We start from the raw sequence: 25,908 nt of genomic DNA on the forward strand, positions 1-25,908 counted from the left end.
AAATTCAAACAAAGGACATCCCTATTAATTCTCATTGGCTGCAAAATCTTAACTCCCATCCTTATTTCCTCTGCATGCCTTCAGGTAGCTATGAGATAGTCATTTTACCATCCTGATTAAAAAACAACACATTCTTTATGTTGGTCAGAGCACAGCAACAACGTAACGACTAATTGGCAGCAATGTTTCCCTTTCCCCTCCAAATGCAATGCTGGATACATTGTGTATAGACACACCGATACTCACAGAAATAAGCATACAGACGTGATATAAATATACTAGGATATCTATCATATATCTTATAAATCTACATACTGGCAGGTATGTATCCTGCATCTGACATTAAGGCAAAAAAGCATCAAACATAACAAGGATGATTAGGGACTGCCAGACCACCTTTTGGCCAAGTCACACTTCTTTCCCCTGACATTCTGCCTCCCTGATTTTCTTATTCATCCATGTTCCTTCAAATCACTTCACCCACTGTAGTTTCTCATCCTTGACTTTGGTGAGAATCATTGTGTATGAGGAGACATAAACACACAGTGCAAGTGGGTTTGAGATGGCGAGTGAAAATTTGTTCTACTGATGAAATAATTCAGTTTCCCTTCCAACATGTTTAGCAACTGTTAAATAGAAAATAGGCAAAACTTATGCTTCAAAGCATCACATGGCTTATTCTCAAAGTTTAAAAAAATCATTCTAATAAGAAAAAACCATAAGCTGGAGTCCACTGGTGGTTGTGGTGGTGGTAGTGATTGCTCTGCATCTAGAGTTATTATATTACCAGAAGAGCAACAAAGGAAGACTTACAGCTTAAAACATATCACCACAGAAACTGTACGTGTGAGATACACACCACAATACCATGAACAGTAAAGAGAGATCTTTAACAAGAGACAATCAAAAATGATAACAAAATCAGACACTCCCGTCCCACAATGCATTGCTTCACGACAGCTCCATTCAGGAAGCTGGTGTTTCAGAAAGGCACAGAGCCATCTTGCACCAGTAGCACTCTCCTCGTAAAGGGAAAAGGGGTATGGGACCCAGGGGTCCCTTCATCGCAGCATCTTCCTTTCCTTCGACGTCTTCCTCTCTCCTCCAACTCTGTGGATTTTCTTATTTTTCTTTCCGACAGAAATGGAAAAAAAGTCACTCGGATGTGTAGCTTTTCTGAGGAGAACAGTTTCTGTTGAGGTTCTAACAAACATGAATTACTAATACTGACTGAACACTAGTTAATACTCCATTAAGAGATGGCTTTTTCCAAAGAGATTCATCACTGATCAATGTCCCTCGTGTAAATGCACACATACAAACATACAGTCAAGTGTGTGTGTTGGTGTGTCTGCGCGTGTGCAGGAATGGAGGGAGTTAATTTGGGCTCCAATTGTACTGCATGACTGATGCATGCATGTACACCCATTGCATTGGTGTATTCACTTGTCTTACTCCTACTATGTGTTTGTGTGTGCCACTTTATGTGTGTTTATATGTGTGCATTCCAGTCCCAGAGTGCTACGCTGTCATTAGTTACCCATCGTTGATGCTCTCCTAGATTCCTTTTAGTCTAAAGTTCATTGTGAAATCAGTCGAAGGACTTGTCACCACTCCAAATCTACAGTTGCTGTGTAATTACCTTCTCTTTAAGCAATTTTAATTTATTCCCTTTTTGAAAAATATATTTAAAGGTCTGTATTGTCATTGCAGTCTTATTTGTTCTTGGTTTGGCCATTGAAAGGATGAACAAGATAATGTGTGCAAGTGAGGAGGGAGATACAGGAGCATTACTCATGTATCTTCAGCTTGTGAAGAAGAATCTTCCTCTTCCTCTACAGGACTTGTGTCAGATAGTCTCTCCTTTTCAGATCTCACCTCCAACTGAGCTTTCATCTCCTGCTCCTCCTCCACCTCCTCCTCCTCCATTGCCACCTCGTCCTCCTCTTCTATTATGTCCTCATTTTCCTCCTCTGCCATAGTGTCTTCCTCCTCCTCTTTTTTACCCTCCTCCTCCTCCCCCTGACTGCAGTCCTGTGCCACGTGGTTCGGCGTAGGCTTGTCGCCCTCGTCTACCTGTTCTCTCTCAGAGCTGTCTTCGAGGGTGAGCTCAAACTGAAACTTGTCCATGCAGGCATTTAGTTCCTTATCATGGCACACAGGAGGTGGCGAGGGACTTTGTGGGATAGTGCTCTGATACCAGTCCCTGTTGTCCTCCAGAGTGTCCAAGATGTCCTGGGCATCAGGGTGCACAAGGTCCCCCCATGTCTCCCACAGCGGATGGACGATGTAGTCAATAAAACCCACCTGCAACCAGAAAAAAGTGTATGACAGACATCATATAAACTGTCACAGCGGTGTAATTTCACTTCCTACAAATCCGCATTAAAAATGTATGAAGATGACTGCTGTGATCAGAGATGACAGATCACTCTCTGCACTGTAGTTATCACCCCCCTACAGTATTAACAGTTATCCAGGTGTGCACAGAATCATTCCCACACATGTGTATAACATTTACCTGGCTCTTTTCCACAGATGCAGTGTGTTTATCACACATGGGGCTGATCTCCATCCCTCGCTCTCTCTCCTTGTCTCCTTGCCTGAAGAACTCCTCCATGATTCTCTCCGTCCATTGTCGATACACAGCCAGGGGTTTCGTGGGATTGCTCAGGTCAGCACAGTGCACCATGTTCCTCAACACCTGCACAGACAGTCACATGTCACACGATATTTTGTATATACAACAAAGGGGGGTGGCCCCAACCAACATGCACACCAACACACATATCTGTAGTCATATCTCAATTTTTCTTTTACAGAAGCTACAGAATGATCAGGAATATTATATGAATACTACAGGCACAGTGTGTCTCTGTGATCCTCCCACTCTTCTGTGATTATGTTGCAACTTGTCAGTTCGATCATGAAGTCCATAAAGTATACAGGCAACAGTATAGTTTATAATTGAGGATTTATGGTATATAGCAGACACAAATGTCTGCTTCTTCAGCACCGTGGATTAATCAAAACAGCCTGAGATTCTAACTTGCACAAACTTCAGTCAGATAAAGGATCAATGATTCAGGCGGACAAGATTAACATATTCACTGAACAACCCTTCTACCCAGGCACTCTCTGTACTACAAGGGGCAGGTTAAAAAGGATGAATTTTTATAATTTCAGATCATCTATCTTTAATCTCCCCTGTCCCTCCTGACAATTTGTTTTGTAAATTATCAAATCTTTCAACAGCTGAAAGAAAGTGATTGAAACCCAGTTTTCTGCTGACCTCTCTCACTTTTACTTTACTCGCTCTTCGTATCTCTTATATTGACTGCTTGTACAACGCCAAAATCCAGTCCTCTGCTTCTAAAACTAGCTTTCTTCACTTTTTTCCCCTTTTCCCAACACCTCAACACCTGCTCCTCCCTTTTCCAGTTCTGCTCACAATCTGTTTTAGCAAGTACGTATGTCATATTTAAAAAGCTCAAAAGGCATCCTCCGCCACATACAGATGTACAATTAACCTCACCCCCTTCACACTCTCTTTTAATGTTAATCATCAATTATTTTGTGACATCTGGCTGTGTGCCTTCAGGTCACAACGTTTCTCAAGGAGAACTCTTTTTCCATCTCATGTCAATGGCTACACGTAGAGAATCAAAGAATTGTCAAAGAAGCACCAAAATCATTTCAGGCATACTGACCCAGCAGTGCACTCCTCTCTGATCTCCTGACCTCATTTAAGACAAGAACAAGAATCACTTAGTCTCCTTAGGACGTTTGCAGACACCAAGATCTCTGGGAAAGCACTTGCATGTTTCACTCTTCTTGATGAAAGCTCTGATTCTTGCTTTTCTACGTGACACTTAACCATTCCTCTGATTCAAATCTTTGACATTGAGATCAAATCAAGTCAAATATATTTCTGCATGCCTGACTGACATCTCCAGTCCATCAAACTCTAATCAGTACTGAGCAGCTCTTCCTTTCTGCAAAATCCTGCCCCATGTCAGATCTCTCTGTTTTTATCGACAAAGTACAGCAACACCTACTTCTCCCATGAAATACTTAAGGATAGTCTGTGATAACCAGGATCAGTGAGTTGAGCAGACTCCACAGGAGTCGCTGCATTTTATGGCTCTAACTCTTATAATCCATAAGCTACTAAAACCTCATTAAAAGAAGAAACTACTTAGCCTTTTTTAAGCCTGTCTGTCTTAACAAACATTACCAGCACTGGAGGAAATGCAAAAACAGAAAGAGCAGTCACAGATCTTGTGGCGTCCATGTGCAAAATGTAATCACTACATCATGACATTAAGGAGGGGCGTGTAAGTTATGACAAGGCCGTATCTCCCACATACAAGCAGCATCCTGCAGAGGTGAAATACTTTGACGCAGGAGTATAAATCAGCCCTCACCAGACTTGTTGTTCTGTCCAGCCTCCTACCTAGTAACCTTTACTTTAACTCTAACCAGAGCAATGTTAACACCCTGCTCAGTCTTCATCTCAAAACCAATCCCTTTTCTTTCTTTTTTTTTGGCACTCTAAATGAATTGAATATATCCTTTTCATCATCCTTTTATTTTGTAACAGACTCAGAATCAAGACAATCTGCAAGCTAACTGGCTAAATGTCCATTAAAGATGGCATCTCACCTGTATCCGATCAGTGTAATGGTCGAGCAGCAGTACTCCAGAACTTGTCACTTTCTTGGTTTCTACCATTGTTTTGAGATCTGCCAGCAAACTCATGTGTTTAGACATATCCGTTGCCAAAACCTGGGGAGAAAATTAATATTAGCGCACTATTGAAAGATGGAGAATAGAAAGGCAGCAGAAGACGAGGAAGGGCTAAGCAGGAAGATTATTATCTTTATGATATAGAATGAGTTTGTTGACAACACTCACCATATCAATAACAAGTTTCCTCAGACTCTGTCTCTGCCTCTTGCTAAGGTTCTGGAAAATGTCACAGTTGTCCTCGTGAAGCAGCTTGAAGCCCACAGCTAGGTGATGGTTCTCCAACACAGACTCATCATTATACATCAGGGCTAGCTCTGAGTCTGAAGGAAGATAAGACAAATATCTATATTTAGAACAACTAAAACTACACTATTTACAGACTACACACATTAATGTACTAAAAACATGTATAAAAAGTACAGACTCAAGAGGTTGCACTGAAATATTGCATGATTGCTGAGAACTTGTTCTATTGACATATAACTTTAGATTTCTTAATACTTAAACTTTTTTCTTTTCAAAAATGAAACCTGTTTTATCCAAATTCTTTAAAAAAATTAATTTTACATAGCAGAGTTATTGTCTTTGGGACGATGTTTAACATAGAAAAATCACCATTATGTTGATTTTGTAATGAGAAAGAGACATTGCGTCTTTTTTTTCTATTGACTATATGTTGCAAGTCTGTAGACCAATATCCAAAATTAGCTAAGGCAACAAAACCTTAATTTAAAATGTACACTGTTAAATACTATGTTGGGGCATCAGTATGAAAATTATATTAAATACAACTATTCTGTCAGGTAAAATATTCATATTTAAGACTCAATCAGGAACCAATTTGAAGTTTAAAAAAATACATACGCACATACATACATATATATATTACAAAGCCCATATATTTTGGACAAATCTTAACTGGGTTGTACAAAATTAAATGTCAGGTATTCTCAAAATAGCTGACCCAGAAAATTGTCCTCATCTAATTCTAAGCTACCTGCCTTATGCTCTTTCTGAAATCAGACTTTTACAGACGAGACCTGTTGTTATTATTATCAATCCTGAAGTATTTGGATTTTTCAGCAAAAGCTGCTTTTTGACTGTCCTCTGCAACATGATGTCATCTGTTTTCCTGTATATTTCTTCCACAGTTCACATGTTTGTTTGCCTCTTAATCTTGACTCACTTGTGTTTATGAGGAATTGGTTGGACACCCCTGGATGGTCCACATCGTGAATGGCAGCGGCAAATAAAGCAGCTAGAATCTCTAGATCGGTGAACACAGCCTGTGGGAGAGAAATGAAAGGAACATAATTAATTAAACGAACATTTTGCATGAATGTGTTTTTGGTGTTTGGAGTAATGCTTTTTGTCGTTGTCGGACCAGCAGAGATATTTACATCTAGAGCCGGTGTGGATAGCAGTACATGAGTAGACTGAGTGACATCTGCAGCGTGGAGGCTGTTGTGGTAGGCCACATTGGCATGGTAGTGGTCCTCCAGGGTCATCACATAGGTGACAAATGTATCCATAGGGATCCGAAAGGTCTTCAGTAGATCTCGTTCCTGCAGGAGAGCCAGGCCACAGGGGTCATTAGTCATGCTACATTATAGACTATATAATCCATTGTTAGTTGAAGTTCTGTCTCTCACCTGGAAGATGGCAAACATTATGCAGCTTAGGGGTCGGTTATTAGAGAACTCTGCCACTTGAAAGATATTAAGGCCCCACTTGTTCAAGTCGTTCAGCTCCTGAAGACACAAACAGACAACATTAACACACAACAATCCTCAACAACAATCATGAGTTTGTTACATGTGATAATTCCACCAACAAAGGTGCATGAGATTACAGTTGTGTGTTCTTTAGATTGGAGTCTTTAGATTAGATTTAAATGAGGTTGCATTAAATTTGCATCATGCAAAATGGCTGCATGAGATTGTGTTGTGTTGTAGTTCTTGCAGGTGGAGAAACTGGTTTCTCCTCTAAAGGAGAATGAGAAAGAAAAAAAGCATGCTGCGACTGTGAGGGTTAAATTACTGTTGACGTTAACAGGTGATGTTTTAAGTTGTGGTAAAATTTTCTGCTTTTAACTTTAAACATCATATATGTGTAACAACAGATGTCTTGAATTGAATTTTCCCTTTATCTGTTCACATTAGTGGGTGTACAGACAGGGAAGCTGCAGAGATGTGTGCAGAAATTAGTGTGTGCTTAACACGGTTATATTTACATAAAGCGATGGAATATGTTGACAAGAGTAACAGGAAATACATCTAACCTGTTTTTTTAGTGATCTACTCCATCTACTGTGTGGGTTTATGTGTGCATGTCAATATACTTACTTGATTTTTGTCAGCTGCTTTTCCATCTATGTAGTTCAGTTCAGGTCAGATTTTTATTGTCCCCACAAGAAGAGTTTGTCTTGCAGCAAGACAAAACACAACGCACGATAAAAACGCAGTAAGACAATTGAAGATGTATTTACCCTGGCTAACGCGTCCTCGTGTTCAGTCTTGACACCGAAGCGAGGCATGGCGGAGTTGGAAAGGCTGGAACTGTGCGTAAGCTTCTTGACACCACTGATGTGACACATGGGCTTCTCCCTTTCCCTCAAAGTCGGGGATGGGATCTCCACCTCGTTCTGCTTATCTGGGGGGGCAAGACTCAGAGGTTAGCCAGGATGGAGACTTATGTGATGTGCTTGACCTAAGGTCAAAGCTATAAGATATATATTGGTTGCTCACAGATAGATGGCAGATTTGTTTTACCTAGAAAGGTAGTGGAGATGTATTCTGACACCTGGTTCCCTGAGCGACTCATCTCTGACAAATGGGACAGCTCCCTGTTCAACATCCTCTTGAACTGAGGGAAGGACAGACAAAAACAGGAAGTGAGTGGCTTTAATTCTAGTTGCAATGTAGAGGCATATTCAGAGATGTTGAAATGGGCAGATAAACCTTTAGAAAGAATAACAGTGTGCTTTAGATTCCATTTGTACTGATACATAACAACAAAACCCTCCTATGAGTCAAATATGAGAAAATAAATTATCACCCTCAAACTGGCTTCATTCACTAAAGGGTGAGAAAAATCAATTATGAATCATGCCTCCTCTTTTTGAGAACATACTGTTCAATACTCCAAATCAGTGGACTTGCATTTGGATTGCCGTGTATTAATATGCTGCAGCAATGTTGCCTGTTTGCATGTATTTTTCTCCATACATCTAGAGTGGAAATCATGAAGGACTACTCTGCAGGTCCTTGCAGCACAGGCACGAATGTGATTAAATGAATACATTATCCCTGCAGACTGTTTCTGAACGTTCTCTCGGCTTTAATGTCATTCTTTATATTTATGGATAAATGTTGTGTTTTCAAGGCTCGACAGTCACCTGTCGCACAAGTCATGTGAAGGCACAATGCAATTCGGACGAGACCCCTCAGTCTGTGTCCTACTGACTGATCTCTCACACATAACAATCTCCATGGCAACCAGAGCGGTTGCCGTGGCAACTGCCTCCTCATAGTCAGTCCTTCAGCTTGATGTGAGAGCGGTGGCTGCTTGGGTGACAATCAGAGGGAGTAGGCAGGTGTCTCTGACCTTTACCAAGGTCAACCCTCCCCTCCTCTGCTGTCTTCCTCTCCACGTCTCTCTGTTACTTATATCTGCTCCTCCCTCCCTCTCGAGGTAAACAACACTCTCCGCTACTGCCCTCCAGCCCCAAAATCCTCCTCTGTCATAGGCTCCACTGTGCCTTCCTGCCATTTCACACACCTCATGCATTCCCACCATATTTCACTCTTTCCCTCTCTCTTTTCCCACCTATCTCATCCAGCCTTGCACTCTATACATGGTAGGCCAAGCAAATAAGTACTCAGCAAATCGTAGAAACAGTTGGGCAGAATCAGTCATCATGAGCCAGGAAAACAAGTCAAGCCCAGTGGCACACTTAGGCATCAGGCTCAGCCCAAACCTCCTCCTCTTTCTCTTGCTCTCTCTTGTTCTTTCCTCCCCTAATGCTGTAACGCTGAGTCATAGCTGCCAACCAACACTTCCACGGTGCCAGTCCGAGTGCCAGGACAAACAACACTCTTCCTCTGACACTGACTAATGAAGCAAACATGCAAACGCCACACAGACATGAAAACGAACACACACACACTAATACACCTGCATATGTGAGGGACCCAGGAGGGCTTCACTCTTTCTGTCTATAATCATGAATAACTGAAAAAATGATGATCTATAACCTGCACATTTGATTGATCCAGACTACAAATATATCAGCAGATAAGCAACACATATATCCTGATTTGCCCCCATGTAATTTAAGTAAACAGTGAAGAGAAAAGCCAGGATTTGTTTTGGTAACACAGTGACATGATACCATATCTAATGCAAACCTGACCTATGATAGAAAACTCACACAGTCTCCAACTTCATACATTTGTTATGGATGTTGGCACATGTGAGGACAAAAGGAGGAAAAAGAAACATCCTCTCAGTCCTGAGACAACAAGCATTGTCCTTCAGTGACAATACGCTTGGCTTCCTTGAGTCTGTATTGAGGCCAGCCTCAGGGTGGCAGGAGAGAGAGACGGAGGGATGTGGGACGCAGGTGTGGAGGATGGAAACGGACATTATGTGACACTGCAACGTACCTGCAGTAAAGATGGCTAGACTACTAATCGCAAAGTCCCACTGAAGTTGTTTTTAGATTTTAAGCAGCTTGGTGTATTCTCAAAGGACAGACATGTAGACAGGTATGGAAGGAGGAGAAGAAGTGATATTGTCTTTTTGTTTACAATGTCGCTGCTGTTGCTGCTGTAGAAACACTGAGCAGAGTTAATAAACTCTGTGCCTTTATTACTGTTCCCCTTCAGTGGATTTGTGTATAAATTATGTACAAGAAAACACACACCAATACTCTGCCTCACAGTTTCTGACCTTCCACTGTCAGACCCAGAAAACCTTTCTTTACCACATAAATTCAGTGTATAATGAATTGTATTGAACATATTGTCCCTTATAAAAACATTAAATACACAAACTGACTGTTGGATTAAAAACACAAGAATAATAAATGTGGTAATCAAGTAGATGAGATGTAAATGCATGCATAGATGTGGCAGTAACACTTGAAGAGTCCACAGCATCTATCCAAGATGGCCACTGCCAGGCCTTCTTGCCCTCTGCAAGCTCTCCGAGCCCTACCTGGTCCCACCAGCCGATGAGCCAGGGCCTGGAGCAGGTCTCACAGAATAGGTCCACAAAGGGTGTCCTGCGCTCCGCCGCCGTCCCACCCCCCTCCAGAACCCCTCCGGCGGCTGCACCAAGGTCCAGCTCTGCCCCTGCCCTCCCCTGCAGGGGGCTGTAGCTGGAGGAGCGGGGCAGCCTGTAGCCTCCTGGTACAGGCGAGGGGCAGGGGGACGGCGCTGGGTCAATGGCCTCCACAACACCCATGTTGAGCGTGACGGGCGGTTTGGGCCGATGGCACAGGCAGGTTGTGCGGTAGTGGATTGGGTTGGGGGCACTGTGGGTGCCCCAGTGGCATGAGGGCGTCGTCAGGGTGTGTGGGGAGAGGCCACAGCCAGTCAAGCGGGGACACTCCAGAGTGACGGCTGCCCCGAGAGGGGGTGAAGGAACAGGGGAAGGGGGTGAGGGTAGGGGCTGCTGGTGCAGACTGTCCTTGCCTACATGCAGCACCCCAAAGCAGGCCACCCAGTCAGTCCAGAGTCCGGCTCCAGCCTCAGTGTGGTCCGAAGATGAGGGTCCCCCTGACGGGCAGACCAGGAGCCCCCTGGATCCGGCTGCTGTGGAGACTACATCTCATCCCATTTGCTGAGCCGACTGACCCAAATGTACTGTCACTGCAGGGTAGAGGTGGATGGGAGTCGAAAGAGGGAAGATGGAGGGAAACAGAGAAGGAGAGGGAGCGAGGGACCGTCTGAAGGGCACAGAGAGGAGCCGATGGAGGTGATGAGTGGGAATGTGACAGAGATGTAAACGAAAAAATGATGTTGAGAGAGCCGAGCTGCTTGACAAACAGTAATAAAAAATTTAGATGATGGAGGTGACAGGGACAGAGTGATGGTGACGGCAGGACAGATAGATGACTGTGGTATCGAATGATGGAGGTAAAGGGAGCTTGGATGACAGCAGGAACATCGGGGAAGAAAGAGGGGAGAAACAGATTATAATAGCAGGAGAAAAACAGGGATGGAGAGGATGACAGAGGGAGAGAGAGAGAGAGACAGAGAGGGATGCAGGCAGGGATGCAGGCAGGCCTGAAGCAGACGGTCAGGCTGAAGAATCACACCAGAGCTGTGGTCTGGAAAAACAGGCTCCCTCTTCCTGCGTCGACTGCCCCTCCCCCACGGTACGGATCCAGAGGCCCGGCCCAGTCCTACCGGTGCATCAGCCCGCCTGTGCCGTCTCACACTGATCCCATCAATGCACAGTCAGTCCACAGTCAGTCAGGCTGCCTCCTGATTGCTCCGTATCCCAGTCCCCTGCTCCAAGTCAATCCATGCCTCAGCTGGCCGAAATGCCAGAGGTCTAATCCTGCCGCTTTAGGCTGCCGTTCCTCCTCCAATGCTCTGCCTCTTGCGCCATTTCCCTGGATGCTGTAGACAGCTCTCGCAAGCTAATCAGGCAGTGTGGCTGCAGGCGCATGCATGTGTGTGCGTGTGTGTGTCTGTGCCTGCTTCTGCTCTCAGCCTGAGTGCGCATGTGCGACAAGACAGCATGTACGTCTGTCGAAAATATGTGTGTGAGCGAGGGTGTGAGTAAGAGTGAGAGACTGAGTGGGAATTTACATGTGTACCTCCATGTTGGCACAGTGCGGAGGATTTCTGTAGCTTAGCTGCGGCTGCTAAAAGGCGGCAACATATTCACAGAGACTCTGTTTACCCCAGGAGACTTCTCTCTGCACATTTTATATGCACACACACACACAGACACACACACAGACACATAAATGATGTCCTTTAAGCACTCTGCTGTTCTCTCTCCCTCAGTCCCTTCATCATAAGCCTGACTGATTATAAACACACAGATCCTTGCCATTAATTAAGAGTGCAGTGCAACACGGGAAGAATTTCTCAAATAAAACAAACAAGGTACGCAATGCTGTCTCTTTAAGACAGAACACTATTAAAGGAGCATCACCTCTATTTCATTGGTTGTTGCTCAAACCACATGGCTTGTGGTCAGAGAGGCAAGCCAATGACTAAAAGGGAAGGGCAGACCCTGCTGCTGTTCGATAGCAACCAAGGTTACAGCAGAGACATCAGCATCAGGGCCGTCCCCCCTCCCTCTCACATCCTCCATACCCACAGACCGTCACCCTCCCTCCTCTCTCTCTGTCCCTGAGCCCCCACAAATACAAATGCATGCATACTGAAGAAGCCTGCCCACGTGCACACACACAGGCATGTAGATGTAGTACTGCAAAATACACACCTGCATCTCTTACAGCTATAAACACAAAAGCTTAACGAGGCATAATCATGTCAATTTAGTCCATAAAAACCCAGAGGTGGTCCAACCACAAAGCTCACAATTATTCATCAGTACAATTACAGAGTTGCAACAAACAATCAATTAGTTGTCAGCTTTTAATTTAAATACCAACAATTTTGATAATCGGTTCATTAGTTTGAGGTTGTTGTTTTCTAAGAAAACAAGGCAAAATTCTCTGATTCCAGCTTCTTAAATGTAAAAGTTTGTTTTAGATAGTAAACTGAATATCTCTGAGTTGTGGACGAAACATTTAGGACAAGACATTTAAGGGAGTCATATTGGGCTTTTGAAAACACCGATCCACATTTTTCACTATTTGACTGCCAACAACTAAATGATTAATTGAGAAAAGAATCAACAGATTAACTGACAGGGAAATTCTTGTTAGTTGCAGCCAACCTAGGAAACAAATATTTCCAATAATTGCTATTTCTGATTAACAACTCTTTGAGAATTGACTCAGTCTACAGTAGATAAAGCAGCACATAATTACTTTAATTTCTAATGAGTCATTTTCTAAACAATATTACGTGAAAATGTGTGAACGTCCAATGTGATAGGTATTATAGGAGACTGGACAAGCCAGATGAAAGTTTTTATGACCCAAACGCAGCATTCTTCAAAGTATTTGTAATACATTTTACATACATGATAGAGCTGCACTGTGAACATATATTTGACTGGAAGCTTAAACAAGACATTATAGCCATGTGTCTGACTGATACAACTACAACCCAGTAATGTTCAGTCCTCGTGAAGTGTTCTCGTGAACCATGAAATACACCGTTTATATGTTGCTCCTTAAGAAGCTTGGCATGGAGTTAATGTTGAGCTAGAAGGACAGTGAAGGTACAAGTGAGCATGTTTGTGTGTGGACAGGTGTTCACCTTGTTGGAGGCCATCTCGCTGACTGAGCGGTGGGTCTGAATGGTCTCCAGCTGGTCCAGACACCAGTCCAGTTCCTCCAGAGTCTCCCGAGCCATCTGCTGGTATGTCTCCTCTGGGGAAAACACACACACAGGCACAAAACAACAACAAAATTGAAAATATGTAACATACTACCAGTCTAAAATTGATTGTCAAGTCTACTACCGTATGTTATAACCCTAGAAAACAACTGAATCAAAATGATTTGTGTTTTCTGATGCTGTAGAATTAGTAACATTATTTCACATTTTAGTGAAATGTATTTTAAGTTATGATTGGCTAAGTAACATAAAATTATACAATGCTGGCTCCAAAAAAAAGGTTGAGACGCTGTGTGAAACACAAATAAAAAGAGAGTGCAATCATTTTCAATGAACTGTGTTTATAGACAACAGTTTTATGAAGCGTTCCTGAGCCTATCAAGTCAAATCCGTCATGCAAACGTGTTTCATGATCAGTTGCTTATTAACAACTGAGCCTTTCGAGAATCCCCCTTTTGTATCCAATCATGATACTATCACCTGTTACCAATGAACCTGTTTACCTGTGGACTGTAAACACCTTCCACAACTTTCCCAGTCTTTTGTCTCCCATTTAAAAACCTTTATTATGTTGTCTAAAGTTGCATGTACTGATGTTCTACATGCTGTTTGTATAAGCACAGTAAGACAGGGCTTAGGATTTAGCTGAGTGACAAAACTATAAGTATAAGTATATATCTATTGCTCAAACTGTTTACTCATACATGTGCTTCTAAAAGTGTTGATGATGCAACTCTGCTCGCAATATTTTTACAATTGCTACGACAAAACAGTAGGTTTCATTTCCTCTCACTTTCAGTGTAAAGAAGTTTTAAGGTCGGGTGAAGATGAAGCCTTTCGTACATAATTTAAACATCTATGTATGAAAAGAGATTCAACTCTGTCGAGTTATTTCTCAACGTATTTTTCATAGCTGTAGCATTATATGTTGAGATAATTAAGATCTAATACAGTACAGTTGATTAAAAAAATCCTCAATATCAGCCACATGATGATGTGTGCTGTCCTGCACACATTTGCATTACTGATGATGCAATTTGGGAGCGTGGGAGCCTTAGTGTGTCCTTAAAGCCGTGTGAGGGGACTGTGGGTCTCTTTGGACAAGAGTTTTAATTAGCTGACAGCATACCAGAGAGCGTAGCTTGGGGAACAGTGGGTTGGCTTGTCACTGGTGACCTCCTGTGGACAAACACATCATTACATCAGATGGAGAAGCACACACTGCTGCCCCCTGCTGGGGTTCAACACACATTCAGCACTACACCATGAGGCAACAAAAGGCTTGGCTCACAGAGAGGGTATAAATATTTTTTATGTATTTTATTCATTTATATGCCCCTGGAACGAGACAAAGGCATGTTTGTATTAAAATGCCTATGAATCTTGTATAACACTGCAATGTGGGAATTTTTAAAAATGCATAAAATTCCCTCATTTCACTTCAAATATTCAAGCATCCTAAAATAGTCGAAGACAAAGCATGAGCTCCGCTCTCCTTTCAAATAGCCTTCGTGGTTTCATAATTGTGTAGTGAGGGAGGCATTTTCAGGGCACAACACCGCATAATTATAGATGCTGATAATTCTGTGGTGCACTGCTTTATATATCATATTGACGTGGAGCTAAAAGCCTGCCAACTCGAGCTCCTTCTGTCTACTGCATTACAAAGGAGAATAATTTTAGTGTTATTGACCGTCTCCATCGTCTAGGTACAGAGTCAGGGACATACATCTGAGGCATGGTGTTCTCTGCACTCAGTCCTCAGCCAGCGAGCTGGAGAGTTGCCAGATAATGCAGATCATATTTTCCTTGAGCATAGCCTGATAATCATAAACTGGTTAATCATGATGGCATAAGTGTTTCCCACGGGAGCGAGGAGAAGGAGACGTTAGCAAACACACTGCAAACTAAGCAGGCAGTCGTGACGAGTGTAAGTGGGGGGAAGGGGTGTTTGACAGCATGATACTGACTTGTTAGTGGGTGTTGTGACATTGGCGAGGATGGTGAAGTTGCTTCTTACGGTTCGTAGGCTGGCCAACACCTGGGGGATGGATGGACAGCGTAGGAGGGGAAAGAAGGAGGAGGGAGGGGGGGACAGGAGGAGGAGGGGGAGGGGGGACAAGTTCACTGCACTAATTAGCCACCTTTCTAGTCACTTACAGCAATTAAACTTGTCAGACAAGGTGCACAAGGAAAACATACCTGAGCGAAAGGGGTGACAATCATGTCTTCGGCGTGCCTGCAGGACAAAAGATGAAAACAAATAGCAGATAATGAGAGTGTGAGAGGTTTGGGCGACTGAGGCGCTCTGTATTAGTGTTTATATGAGCGGCTGCATCTGTGAGCTGGATGTTTACACAGACCTATGTGGACCTAAACAGAGAAATAGTCCTGAAATATACTAATGGAAGATTTTGGGTGGATTAAACTTGCGGAAAGACAAGCCAGGAAACAGAGCACAACAGTTAATGCTAAGAGGATTCATCATGATTTCATTAGCATAATGAATGCATAATTACAGTCACAACCATCGCTGTTTGATTGGGATAATGTGCCGTTACTGTGGTGTGTGTGCGTGTGTGTAAATGGACACGGCAGATTTGGAAAACATGTTTAAATTCAGTGTGCTGCGTGATGGATCCAGGACGATGGCTGCGTGCTTACCCCTCACTGTTGATGGAGGAGTTGCGTGACATGGTTTTGGGGGACGTGTCGTAGTCGGAGTCCGAGCGGTACAGGAAGGACTCCCTGCGCTGGCTCTGGGGGAAAGAAGGGTGGAGCACCAACCCAGGACTCGCCTGCGAATCCATGGGACTGCGGCCTGGCGAGGGACCATTTTCTGAATCGAAGCTGAAGGGTTAGAGAGGAAAAATTGGCTATACATCTTACATGTCATTTAGGTCATTGCTTCTCTTATCTCACATTGACAACAGGTTGTGGCATGATAAACCTAAACTCCCAAACAAACTCTCATCCTTTCTACTTGCTTAGAGAGGAAGCTGAAGGAAGAGATGTGACAGACACTACAGCATGAATCCATACAGCTGTGACTCTGTGGTGCCGTTGGATTGGCAGCCTGCCACCGGGCTGCCCTGGGAATTACACTTTACTGACAAGTCATATTTTAGAACAAGTCACATTTAAGTGAGCAAAATGAGCCACATCGACAGCAGCGTCTCTCGGAGCCAAAGCTGTCTGTCAGCAGACGTGAGTGATTGAGATATTGGATTATGGATTCAGATTTCTTTTAGGACGAAAACACAACAGTGTTCAGACCAGTACAAAGCCAACTTTCATATAAACTTCCTTTCCATGAAACCAAATATTCCATTTATAATCAGAATAATGGCCTAATCAGAAAATAAATGCCTCATGTGACCACCTCAGTTGGGAGAGACTGGCCTGATAAGAGGTAATTTTCAATCAGGTTGAGGGGGGGGTGTAAATCTCTTATCATTCATTCAGTAGGAAAATATTGTTGCCTTGTAACCATTTTAACGCTTAATCCTTCATCATTCTCTCTGATCGGAATAAATATATTCTTTCTGTTCATGTTTGACATGCAAGTTTCAGGGAGGAAACATGGCTGTACCAAATCAAACCTGGTCTGTGGCTGATACAACCTTAGTGTACTTTAGACCTTTAGATATTTACCCAGAGTTTACCCAGAAGTGAATATTTGGTCATTATCTCTAAGTTTCGCGTCGTCTAAACATTTGTGGAGCTTCAAATTGAAACAGAGATGCATCCTCCTCCTAAACAACTGAAGTACAGACGGCCGAGCTCGTGCACCCGCTTCAGACAGGGTAACACTTTTAGCTTAGCAGCTACAGTGAAGATTTCAGCTTATAAAAGTCATTTTCGGATCTCGGGGCTTCCAGAGACTTGGATTATGCTGTGGCCATTTTATATTAAATTTTTTTTGTTTTGTTTTCTTGTTTTTTTTTTTGATCGTTTTAAAACTTCACCCGACTTTCCATTACCATGGGAATGAGTAGATAATGACTGAATTTCCATTTTTGGTTGAACTTGTCCATTAAGAATGGTCAAATGCTTAATTAGAAAGAGCAATAGAAATGCAAATACTGTTCCCTGGACACAATGTAGGTCCATCTTGAAAATTAACAGACAGAACTACTTACAGATAATTATATTCTGATTTAATACTTTGGGGCATGTAAACACATCTTATCTGTCATTTTATTTAGTGTACATGTAAACAATTAACTTTGAATCCCTAATCAGAATGACTTCAGTCAGGTTGAAGAAATATTGTCCATGTAACCACCACTATGCTCATTGGGACACATGACACAAGTGGATACTAGATAATTAAACATCCAACCCAAACATACGGTTTCACTGATGAAGCTACATTGTTACAGTCATGTAAATCAACATCTGTCTTCTCCTTTTAGTTCAGGAAGGAAACACAGCATCTGTCCACACACATCAGGCCAGCACGTTGCTAATTAACATTAAACCCAAAACACAAGGCTGAAACTAATCTGCCAGATCCAGTCAAAGACGAGCTTAGCCGAAGGGGACACGGTAACACGCGTCTCAGGTTACACTCGTCTCTTTTTCACCAGCAGCACCTGCAGTCAGGAAGCCTTTATACTCCAGCAGCCCTCGACAAAACTCCATCGTTTTCTGAGATGAAAGAAGATTCGATCCCTCAGCTAAGAAATCAACTCAGTATTGATTGAATAAGGTTGTGGAGTTTGGCATCCTTTAACAATAAAATGATAGAGAATTGTTTGGTAACCATCGGACAGATACCAATTTATCTGAAGAGTACACTACTGGAATTGTTATTAGGCTTGCTGTGCACTAAAACAGCTACAAGCCAAGACTTCCATCTATAATAATATGCATCTACAGTTGTCACTTTCAGGCTGCAAATGTGAGGATGACAAGGATAGATAGGGAAGCAGGTTGCAGTGTAGCTTCGGCATCTATTTTTAATGTAGGATAACTTTAATCTCCACAACACCTCCCCACCTCTCCCAAACTTTTGTTGTCAACACAGTTGTGAACGGTTTTCAGTTTGACTTCTTAAATTAAGCGTGAAGTGCGATATTTTTAGAATTTACTTCTAAATTGGCCAATTAGAAGCCACTGCTCTCCCCAGAAGGCTTTGTGAATATGGCTGAAGATCAAATTATCATTAAACAAGTTTCCCCAGTAATGAAAAACACATCAGAAATGTCTGCCAGGGGGACCGTCTGCAAGCTGCACGCGCTAATCCCTGTTTTTATTTTTTTCTGCAAACTTTGAGAGTAATTATGAAACTTTAGCATTCAGAATTCAGTTCACTTCCCAAAATCTAATCCATCCGACTCAGGTTATTAGTGTGTGTGCATGGAATAATTTACTCATTTGCACAAATGTTTATAATGCTCACACCTCACCTGAACTGGTGCAGAACAATCAAAAGTCACTGCAGCTTCTGTTTTTAACAGAAAAATGTACCTTGGCTGCAGAAATGTACCTGCAAATACAGTTGGATGAACGTCTGCGCTCCTGAATACTGCGGTTCAGTTTCATACGCCGGAACAGAGCAGAGCCCCCGTGTCCGCGAGGCTGATCGACCGGTGACACGGGTGAGGTGAGAGAGGGTGCGGGAGGTGGACCCTCAGGACCTTCCCACAACCTCAGCTGTCGTGTCAGCTTCCTCTGACTCATCGCTGACAGCTCTGGCCCTGCTGAAGCTGACCAGTTAAAGAAAACTCCCCCAGACTCTGCTTAAAACTGGCTGTCTCGCTTTGTTTGGCTGTCTCCCTCTAATGCAGTTCCACTCATCGACTTCTTAGTGTGTCGACTCACGTCTGAAGCAGACAGACAGTCTTATGTGGCGCTAACCGTCCACAATCCAGAGCAGGATCAAATATCAAGGCCCGATCCTCCCTTTAGTAGTGCTCTCCCATGTGTCTCATGCCAGAGGAGTCAAAGTGCATCAACATGCATATCCTGGGCTGTGATCCTCAGGCCGTGGATGCTTAAACTCCAGTTCACCCCTTTTTACATCCTCAGTTTGTTCCCTGGATTCACGCAGGTCTCCTTAATCCTCGCCTGTGCTGGTTTGTTTAAGGTTCGTCTGTTCCTCGGCACCGACTGCTTCCCAGAGGAGAGCTCTTCTGGTATTTCACCACCTCAGCTCAGTTTGAGTCCTGCTGGGACCGGCCGGCCTTAACTGGACCTCTGTCCCCATCTGGTGTCCAGGCTGCTGTGGCTGCTGTCTCACATTCACAGCCCTCAAGACACTCGGGCTGCACAAACAACCTGCGATGATCTCGGTTAATTTCCTAATTAGTCAGCCTTTCGCCCTTCACGTTGTATCTGTTACTGTTTCTCTCCTCCCCCGCCTCCCCAGTGCAAGCATGTGCTCTCTCTGTCCTTATCTCTCTGTGCACACAGTTCCTCTGCAGCAACAGGAAGACTGATCAGTAAGAGCAACAGACAGCAGACGTGAGAATAAAGCAACACACAGAGCTTGTGTAATCAGGTTTTGTAGAGAAGATAGAGAACAACCAGAAAGAGGAGGAGAAAAGAGAAAAAAAGTCAGGGGAAAGCGGGTTGACTCATACCCCTGTGTAAATGTTTACATGTTCCACTAAACAGCGTGCAAGGTTTGCGCCCAAAACATTTTGTATTTTGACATCAACAGCCTTGCTCACCAACAGCACTTTCCTTGGCCTTTAGATGTGAGCAGACACAGTGCTACCTTAATGTTCTCCGTGAGCAACAATTAGACCATGAAATAGCTTTCAAACAAGGTGCTTTAGGTCAACCACAACTAATTCAGTGATGACATGCGAGATAGCAACATTAGACAGCCTCAAGCAGGATTTTTATTTTTCTTACATGGTTTCTAAACAGTACATGGCTGCTTTTCCAGCACACTGCAACGTAAAATGCAAAAAAAATCAAATTGACTGCAGCGTTATTAAAAACTATGTTGGAGATATTGAACCACTGCAGGTATCAGGTTTGCTGGCAGCACAGCTCCTGAGGTGTCATTTATTACTTTCATGAGAGGAGGTATTGATTAATAGCAGCGTAACTCCTTCATTAACCCCTGAATTACCAAAATGGTGTTTGGAAAGAAGGCTGTTGAATGTGTGGCAATTTCCTTGGCAGAGAGAACAAAAGAAGTGTTGAACTAGATGAGTTTCACAGAAACGATTGTGCAACTTACTGAATTACATTCCTGTTGCACAGTCTGACACTCCAGGGTAACATGTCTACTTCACATAGTTATTGAAAGATTTTTCTCACATATAACAGAAGACTTTCAGTCATAGATTTTAAGATGCTATTTAAGATTTGTTTATGTAAAACAATAGTCTTTTTTAATGGTTTCAGATTCCAGTCCAGTGTTTCAGATTTGTATGCATGACTACTCAAGAGAGATGTCTAAAAGAGTGCTGCAGCGATCAGGTATTTCTGTAGGCTAACCCGGAAATTCTGTGGTAAACACAAGTTTATGATACTTACATGTTTGTTTGGCAAGATAATTTTCACAGGTGAACACCACTTTATGATTTTTGAAGCATGTATAAAATCGCCAGAAGTAAAAACCATTGCCATTTGTTAGCAACCACCTTCTGTAAGACACGTAACCACCTTTTAATTCAAGCGTGGAGTGTTTACTGAAGAGTTAGATGCTTGTGTTCAACATAGACCTTATTTCAGGCATTTAACTGAAAGTACATTAAAAAAAACAAAAAAACACTGACTCTGAGACGAGGGAACCAGAGATGCAGAAATGCCAACTTATTTCCTGGTTTTAAGACTCCAAAAAAGTGCATTTGTTTTGGAAAGCGAGTGAATATAAGACACTATTTCTTTTTGGTACTATTTTTCTTTTTTTAAACACAGCTGTTTGCAGACAGAATAGTGACGAGGTGATGTATCTGTCTGTGGCTGTGGAAGATTAATAACTGTAATACAACAACAGTGAAACAAAGTAGACTTAGTGCCGTACCAGTGCAGCTTCTTTCCTCGGGCTGTGAGACCCCTCAATTCACCCTCAGCACTCTGCCATGAAAAACAGTTGTAATTTTATGATTTATCCAACCTGATTAAGTCAGAATCCCACCCAGTGACAGGAATAATATCTTTCTGCTGATGCTCTCGTTTGCTCGTGTAGGTCGTATAGAGGCATATTTAAACTGAGACCGTTTCTTAACCAGTTAAAAGTTCCTTGAAGTTCTTGTAGTTATTATTGACAATGACTAATTTGTACTAGAGGTTGATGTATTTGTAAGAAAAATAAATAAGAACAGATCATACATTACATTACCTCATGCTACTGATTCTTGAATTTCTGCTTGTCTGAGTGGAAAACTCTCACCACACATTTTTTGTTTTTGGTTGCGGGGCTAACCTTTTTGTCAGTGTTTGGAATACAGATTGGACATTTTAAGTTATGCGTGTGTGTGTGTGTGTGTGTGTGTGTGTGTGTCTCTGTGTGCGTATGTGACATGCCGACAGCCTGATTTTGTGTGTTTACTTGCGGCTGTCGTGAGACACAAAGAGGCAAGGTATTCAAACTTTGTGTCACAATTTGAATATACACTCTGCACATACCAAATGAGAGCACAAATGAGACGACTTGTGAATCCTATCTGTTTTTCTCGCAGCCTTTTTCTGCGAGAGCAGCGAGCAAGAAAGAAAAAAAAAAAACAAGCACAACCTGCTGCATGAATTCAGTGTTCCACCTTTCAGCACGCAGCTTAAAGCCTGAGCACAGCGGAGAACACAGGAAAGATAAGATGCCTTGTCAAGCTGTTTCCTCCTCCTCTCCCCTCGCCCTCCACATTCTGTAGTTTACCCTTTCTTCTGAGCCCCTCTGTTCCCTCCCCTCTTTTCCTGGTGGAGAGCAACTGTCGTTTGTTTATGATGCACAGGGGATGGATGCTGGAGCTCGTCTTGGAAAGTCACTTGTGAAAAGGCCTTACATACAGCCTGTTTGAACAGTACCTTTCAAAGACAGACTCTGGAAAAATGTCAAGAATTCTAATTCACATGACAGTTACTATTGTGATCTCTGGAGAGCTGATGAAGAGACAATTATTCTATCTCCTATTAAATACAGAGTCCCAGCTCAATAATAGCTGGTGAAACCTCTCGAAGTGACTCATGCACACACGTGGATGCAGACACAGGCACGCACACATGTGGATACGCACACACACACACACACACACACAAAGGCAAAAACACACCCCCATGTTGCACTTGAGCACACACACTAGAGCACTAACGCTGCAGCTCTTTTGTTTTCACTCAAACACTATAAAAAGGCAACTAGATGCACACACACACACACACACTGTACACAGGGTGATTATAAGCCGGTCTGTGGGCAGCTCTCTTGGTTTCATTATGTGAAAGCAGAGTCCCCGGAGTGTATCACTGCGGACAATGACATGATGATCAGAGGTTTCAGAGGGATGGGGATTTGTGCCAGCCGAGTGACTCCTTCTTATGGAAGATAACAAACCGTCTGTGTCAGGATGGAGAGGCGCACATTAAAGCTGCTGTCTTTTATGTTGCCCTGCTACCTGAACTGCCTCGCTCTGTTAACTCACTGGGGCTCGGTGACGCAAGCCAGAGACAACCCTATGGTAATGGATATGTTAACAGCTTTAGCATCATCGGCTGAATGGTGCTCTAACTCTTCAACTGATGGTTCACAAAAGCTTTATCGACGATACAGCTCCGAAAACATGCCGTGAAATCATCTTAAGAGCTAAAAACCATCCTTAACATCCTGATGGTGAAACGCATTAATGTTACTATTTATACAAAATCAGGGAATATGAAAATCTCTAATTCAGTTCTATATGTGAGCATTTTTAGTTTAAAAATGAAACATTTGTTCACCATTTTAACTACAAGTAAAGGGACAGTTCACCTGGCAATCAAAATACCTTTTGCTATTTATCCATATTTACTGTTTTGATGTGAGTTGCTGAGTTTTAGAGACATCAGCTGTAGAGCTGGCAGAGAGAAGGCAGACATCTATATCTCCAAAATTCAGCCCACCCACACCAAAACAATCTAGATCGATAAAAAGATGAGAGGAAAAAATATGTATTTTTGATTTTAGGATAAACTGGATCTTTAACATCAAGTATAGGAAAACAGACAGCAAATCACATGTGAAATGCAGCTTTAATCTTCTCCATTCAAACGAGCTTCACTTGTTACCGCAAAACACGCTTTAATAATACTGCATTTCTTCAGGATAGCAAACTTCATTTAACCAAACAATGTTAACTGCTTGTTAAGCACCACAGAATTGCTCTGCGCTGGGCTAATACGGCTGTTTTTATAGCGTATGCACACTAATTTTCTAACTCGCATAAAAACATTAAAGTCTTACTCAATAGTGCACACAATATATAATGAAATACTGACAAATATTGTGCCCTATAGTTCAGCTGCTAAGCAAACAAAATGTTCCTTTCTTTTGAAGACACTTTGCCTGACTGTACATCTTTTTGGCTCCTACCAGCATTCAAGTTCAAATATATAACTGACAGGACAAATTATAGCGCAGCCTTAAGAAAATACTCATGACGTGAATAAACATGAGAGACATAAGATCATTTAAATATGCTGGACGATACTAAAGGTCATTTACAACAACATGACTCTGATTCAGTTTGCATGACTGAGAGATGTGGTCACTGACTTGGAAAATGTAAAGCTCATTTATCGCATGTGCAGTGGCTGTGTAACAGCTGAGATTTGTTTTAGCAGAGAAATCTTATATACAGGTATTACTGTAGTACTAGTGTGGTTATTAAATTAGCACTGTGGATGTTCCCACTGAGAGTCCTTGTGTGCAGAATAAGCCGGGAAATTGGACTGTTCTGCTGCAGCGTTTCATTTTCTCTCTTCTCTGCACACGTTTCTGCAACAAAAAGGGGGAGCTTGATTTCATGTCATTAGTACGGCAGGCTTCAAAGGGCTTTGGAGCCCCGAGTCAATGCAGCGATTAGTTTAATTAAACCTATAAGTCTATATGAGAGTGTAGAGGAGATTTACATGCATCCCCTCCATTGACCCTCTCCTGCCATCGATTATTCATTAACAATGATCACGAGGAAGCTGCCGGCTGGGGAGAGCTGCTGCCATATCAGCATTTTCCCAACAGTCTGGTAGGTGTCAGCTCTCCTTTCCCTCCATCACACTGTGTGCTGCGTTTAATCAGGCCTCTCTGAGGGGATGAGCCGACCCTCATTCATTTAAGCTGCTTCAAAAAAAATACAGTCCCAGTCAATCCTCCCCCCCGCCCCCTTTTCTTCATTCTCTTCAGCTGACTAAGTTAATGATTAACCTGCCTGAGTCCATCACCCTCTCTCTCACCATGAGACACACACACACACACACACACACACACACACACACACACACAGTCCGTACTCTCAGCCTCTGCGGAGAATGACAGTTATTTCCTGCCCCCGCTTCCTCCTTTGCCAAGCAAGCACAGATGCTTATTTCCACGTGCAATTTCAACCCTCCCTCCACGACAGCCCCAGCCCCCCCATGAGCTGTGCCTCACCCAGGCATTTAGCACCTGGCTGATTGCTACCAGAGTGGGGGTGGCAGTGAGGGGAGTTGAAGCGAGGACTTGCAAATTGGGAAAGGGTGCTACTTTTATAGGCTGACCATATAATCACAGCTGCACTACTGCTGCCGTTGAATCATCCGCGGATCTATGGACCACATTAAGGGTTTTTATTATGAGGTGCTCTCAGGCCGGGGCATGCTTTTAGGGCAACATGCCCGTCACTGACACATCTCAAATGACATGTCCACAGCAGGCTTGCCATCTCCGCTTGCCTCAGCTTGCCCTTTGTGCCTCTCAGGCAATCACAAGAGGCAAAGAAAGATAGAGGCACGCTCAAGCCTGCTTCCATTTTAATGTCGGTATTTACAGTACGATGCACAAGAAGTAGAAGCTCTGAAGGGAAAGAGCTGGCGCCACGCCACATGGGCAAAGAGAGAGCATCTGGCCACTGGAGCTTCACAGAGCCAGCATGAGAGTAATGTCCTACATGAAGGAAGAGAAAAGCAAGACGTGACACTGGAGCGAGAATAAACAGCTGGGAGAAGCTATGGGGAGACGGTCAAGGTGACAGCAGTCAGTCACACTTGATTTGTCTTGACTTGTCACATCTGATCAACAGATCTTTTAGCTTTTATCTAATTTAATGTAATTCGATAGAAATCTCTAATTAACACGATCGGAAACATTTCAGAACCAGTCATCATGAATTCAGATTTCGTGACTTCTTGAAACCTAGCTGCTGAATGCTCATTAAACTCATCAAATTATGAAACATCATTATCTTATTAGCATAGATTGCATTTGAGTTGAAGCTCTCCAGAAAGCCTTCCTTTCTCCACTTTGAATACAGGATCGCATGATGGAGGCTTGTTATGAGTCTTTTCGTGCGTGCATCTCGGATGAGTCACAGATATCTTCTCAGATAAAAATGAAAACAATGCTAACCCCGATGAAAATTCAAATCGACTCCAGACCCTACCCCCACACTCTCAGTTTATAAGTCGCCAGAGCTGCCGTGAGATCCACATCTCCGTACTAATACTGGACTGAATGAGGCTGCACACAATA

The 25,908-nt window shown here is 42.9% G+C and overlaps 1 protein-coding gene across 1 annotated transcript in view; it reads right to left on the reverse strand.

The window, feature by feature from the left end:
• Nucleotides 1-25,908, reverse strand: part of pde4a (phosphodiesterase 4A, cAMP-specific) — a 55,979-nt gene that overhangs the window by 9,517 nt on the left and 20,554 nt on the right. Inside the window, exons 2-15 of the mRNA XM_073495013.1 lie at nucleotides 15,915-16,100; nucleotides 15,453-15,489; nucleotides 15,221-15,291; nucleotides 14,380-14,429; nucleotides 13,170-13,282; nucleotides 7,524-7,617; nucleotides 7,241-7,404; nucleotides 6,405-6,503; nucleotides 6,153-6,317; nucleotides 5,939-6,038; nucleotides 4,918-5,072; nucleotides 4,666-4,788; nucleotides 2,522-2,704; nucleotides 1,799-2,307 (exon numbers count right to left, since the gene is read on the reverse strand). Of these exons, the coding sequence (XP_073351114.1) occupies nucleotides 1,799-2,307; nucleotides 2,522-2,704; nucleotides 4,666-4,788; nucleotides 4,918-5,072; nucleotides 5,939-6,038; nucleotides 6,153-6,317; nucleotides 6,405-6,503; nucleotides 7,241-7,404; nucleotides 7,524-7,617; nucleotides 13,170-13,282; nucleotides 14,380-14,429; nucleotides 15,221-15,291; nucleotides 15,453-15,489; nucleotides 15,915-16,100 (2,049 nt within the window). The remainder of the gene's footprint in view (nucleotides 1-1,798; nucleotides 2,308-2,521; nucleotides 2,705-4,665; nucleotides 4,789-4,917; nucleotides 5,073-5,938; nucleotides 6,039-6,152; nucleotides 6,318-6,404; nucleotides 6,504-7,240; nucleotides 7,405-7,523; nucleotides 7,618-13,169; nucleotides 13,283-14,379; nucleotides 14,430-15,220; nucleotides 15,292-15,452; nucleotides 15,490-15,914; nucleotides 16,101-25,908) is intronic.

The sequence above is a fragment of the Pagrus major genome, chromosome 23, assembly GCF_040436345.1.
Source record: "Pagrus major chromosome 23, Pma_NU_1.0".
NCBI lineage: Eukaryota > Metazoa > Chordata > Actinopteri > Spariformes > Sparidae > Pagrus > Pagrus major.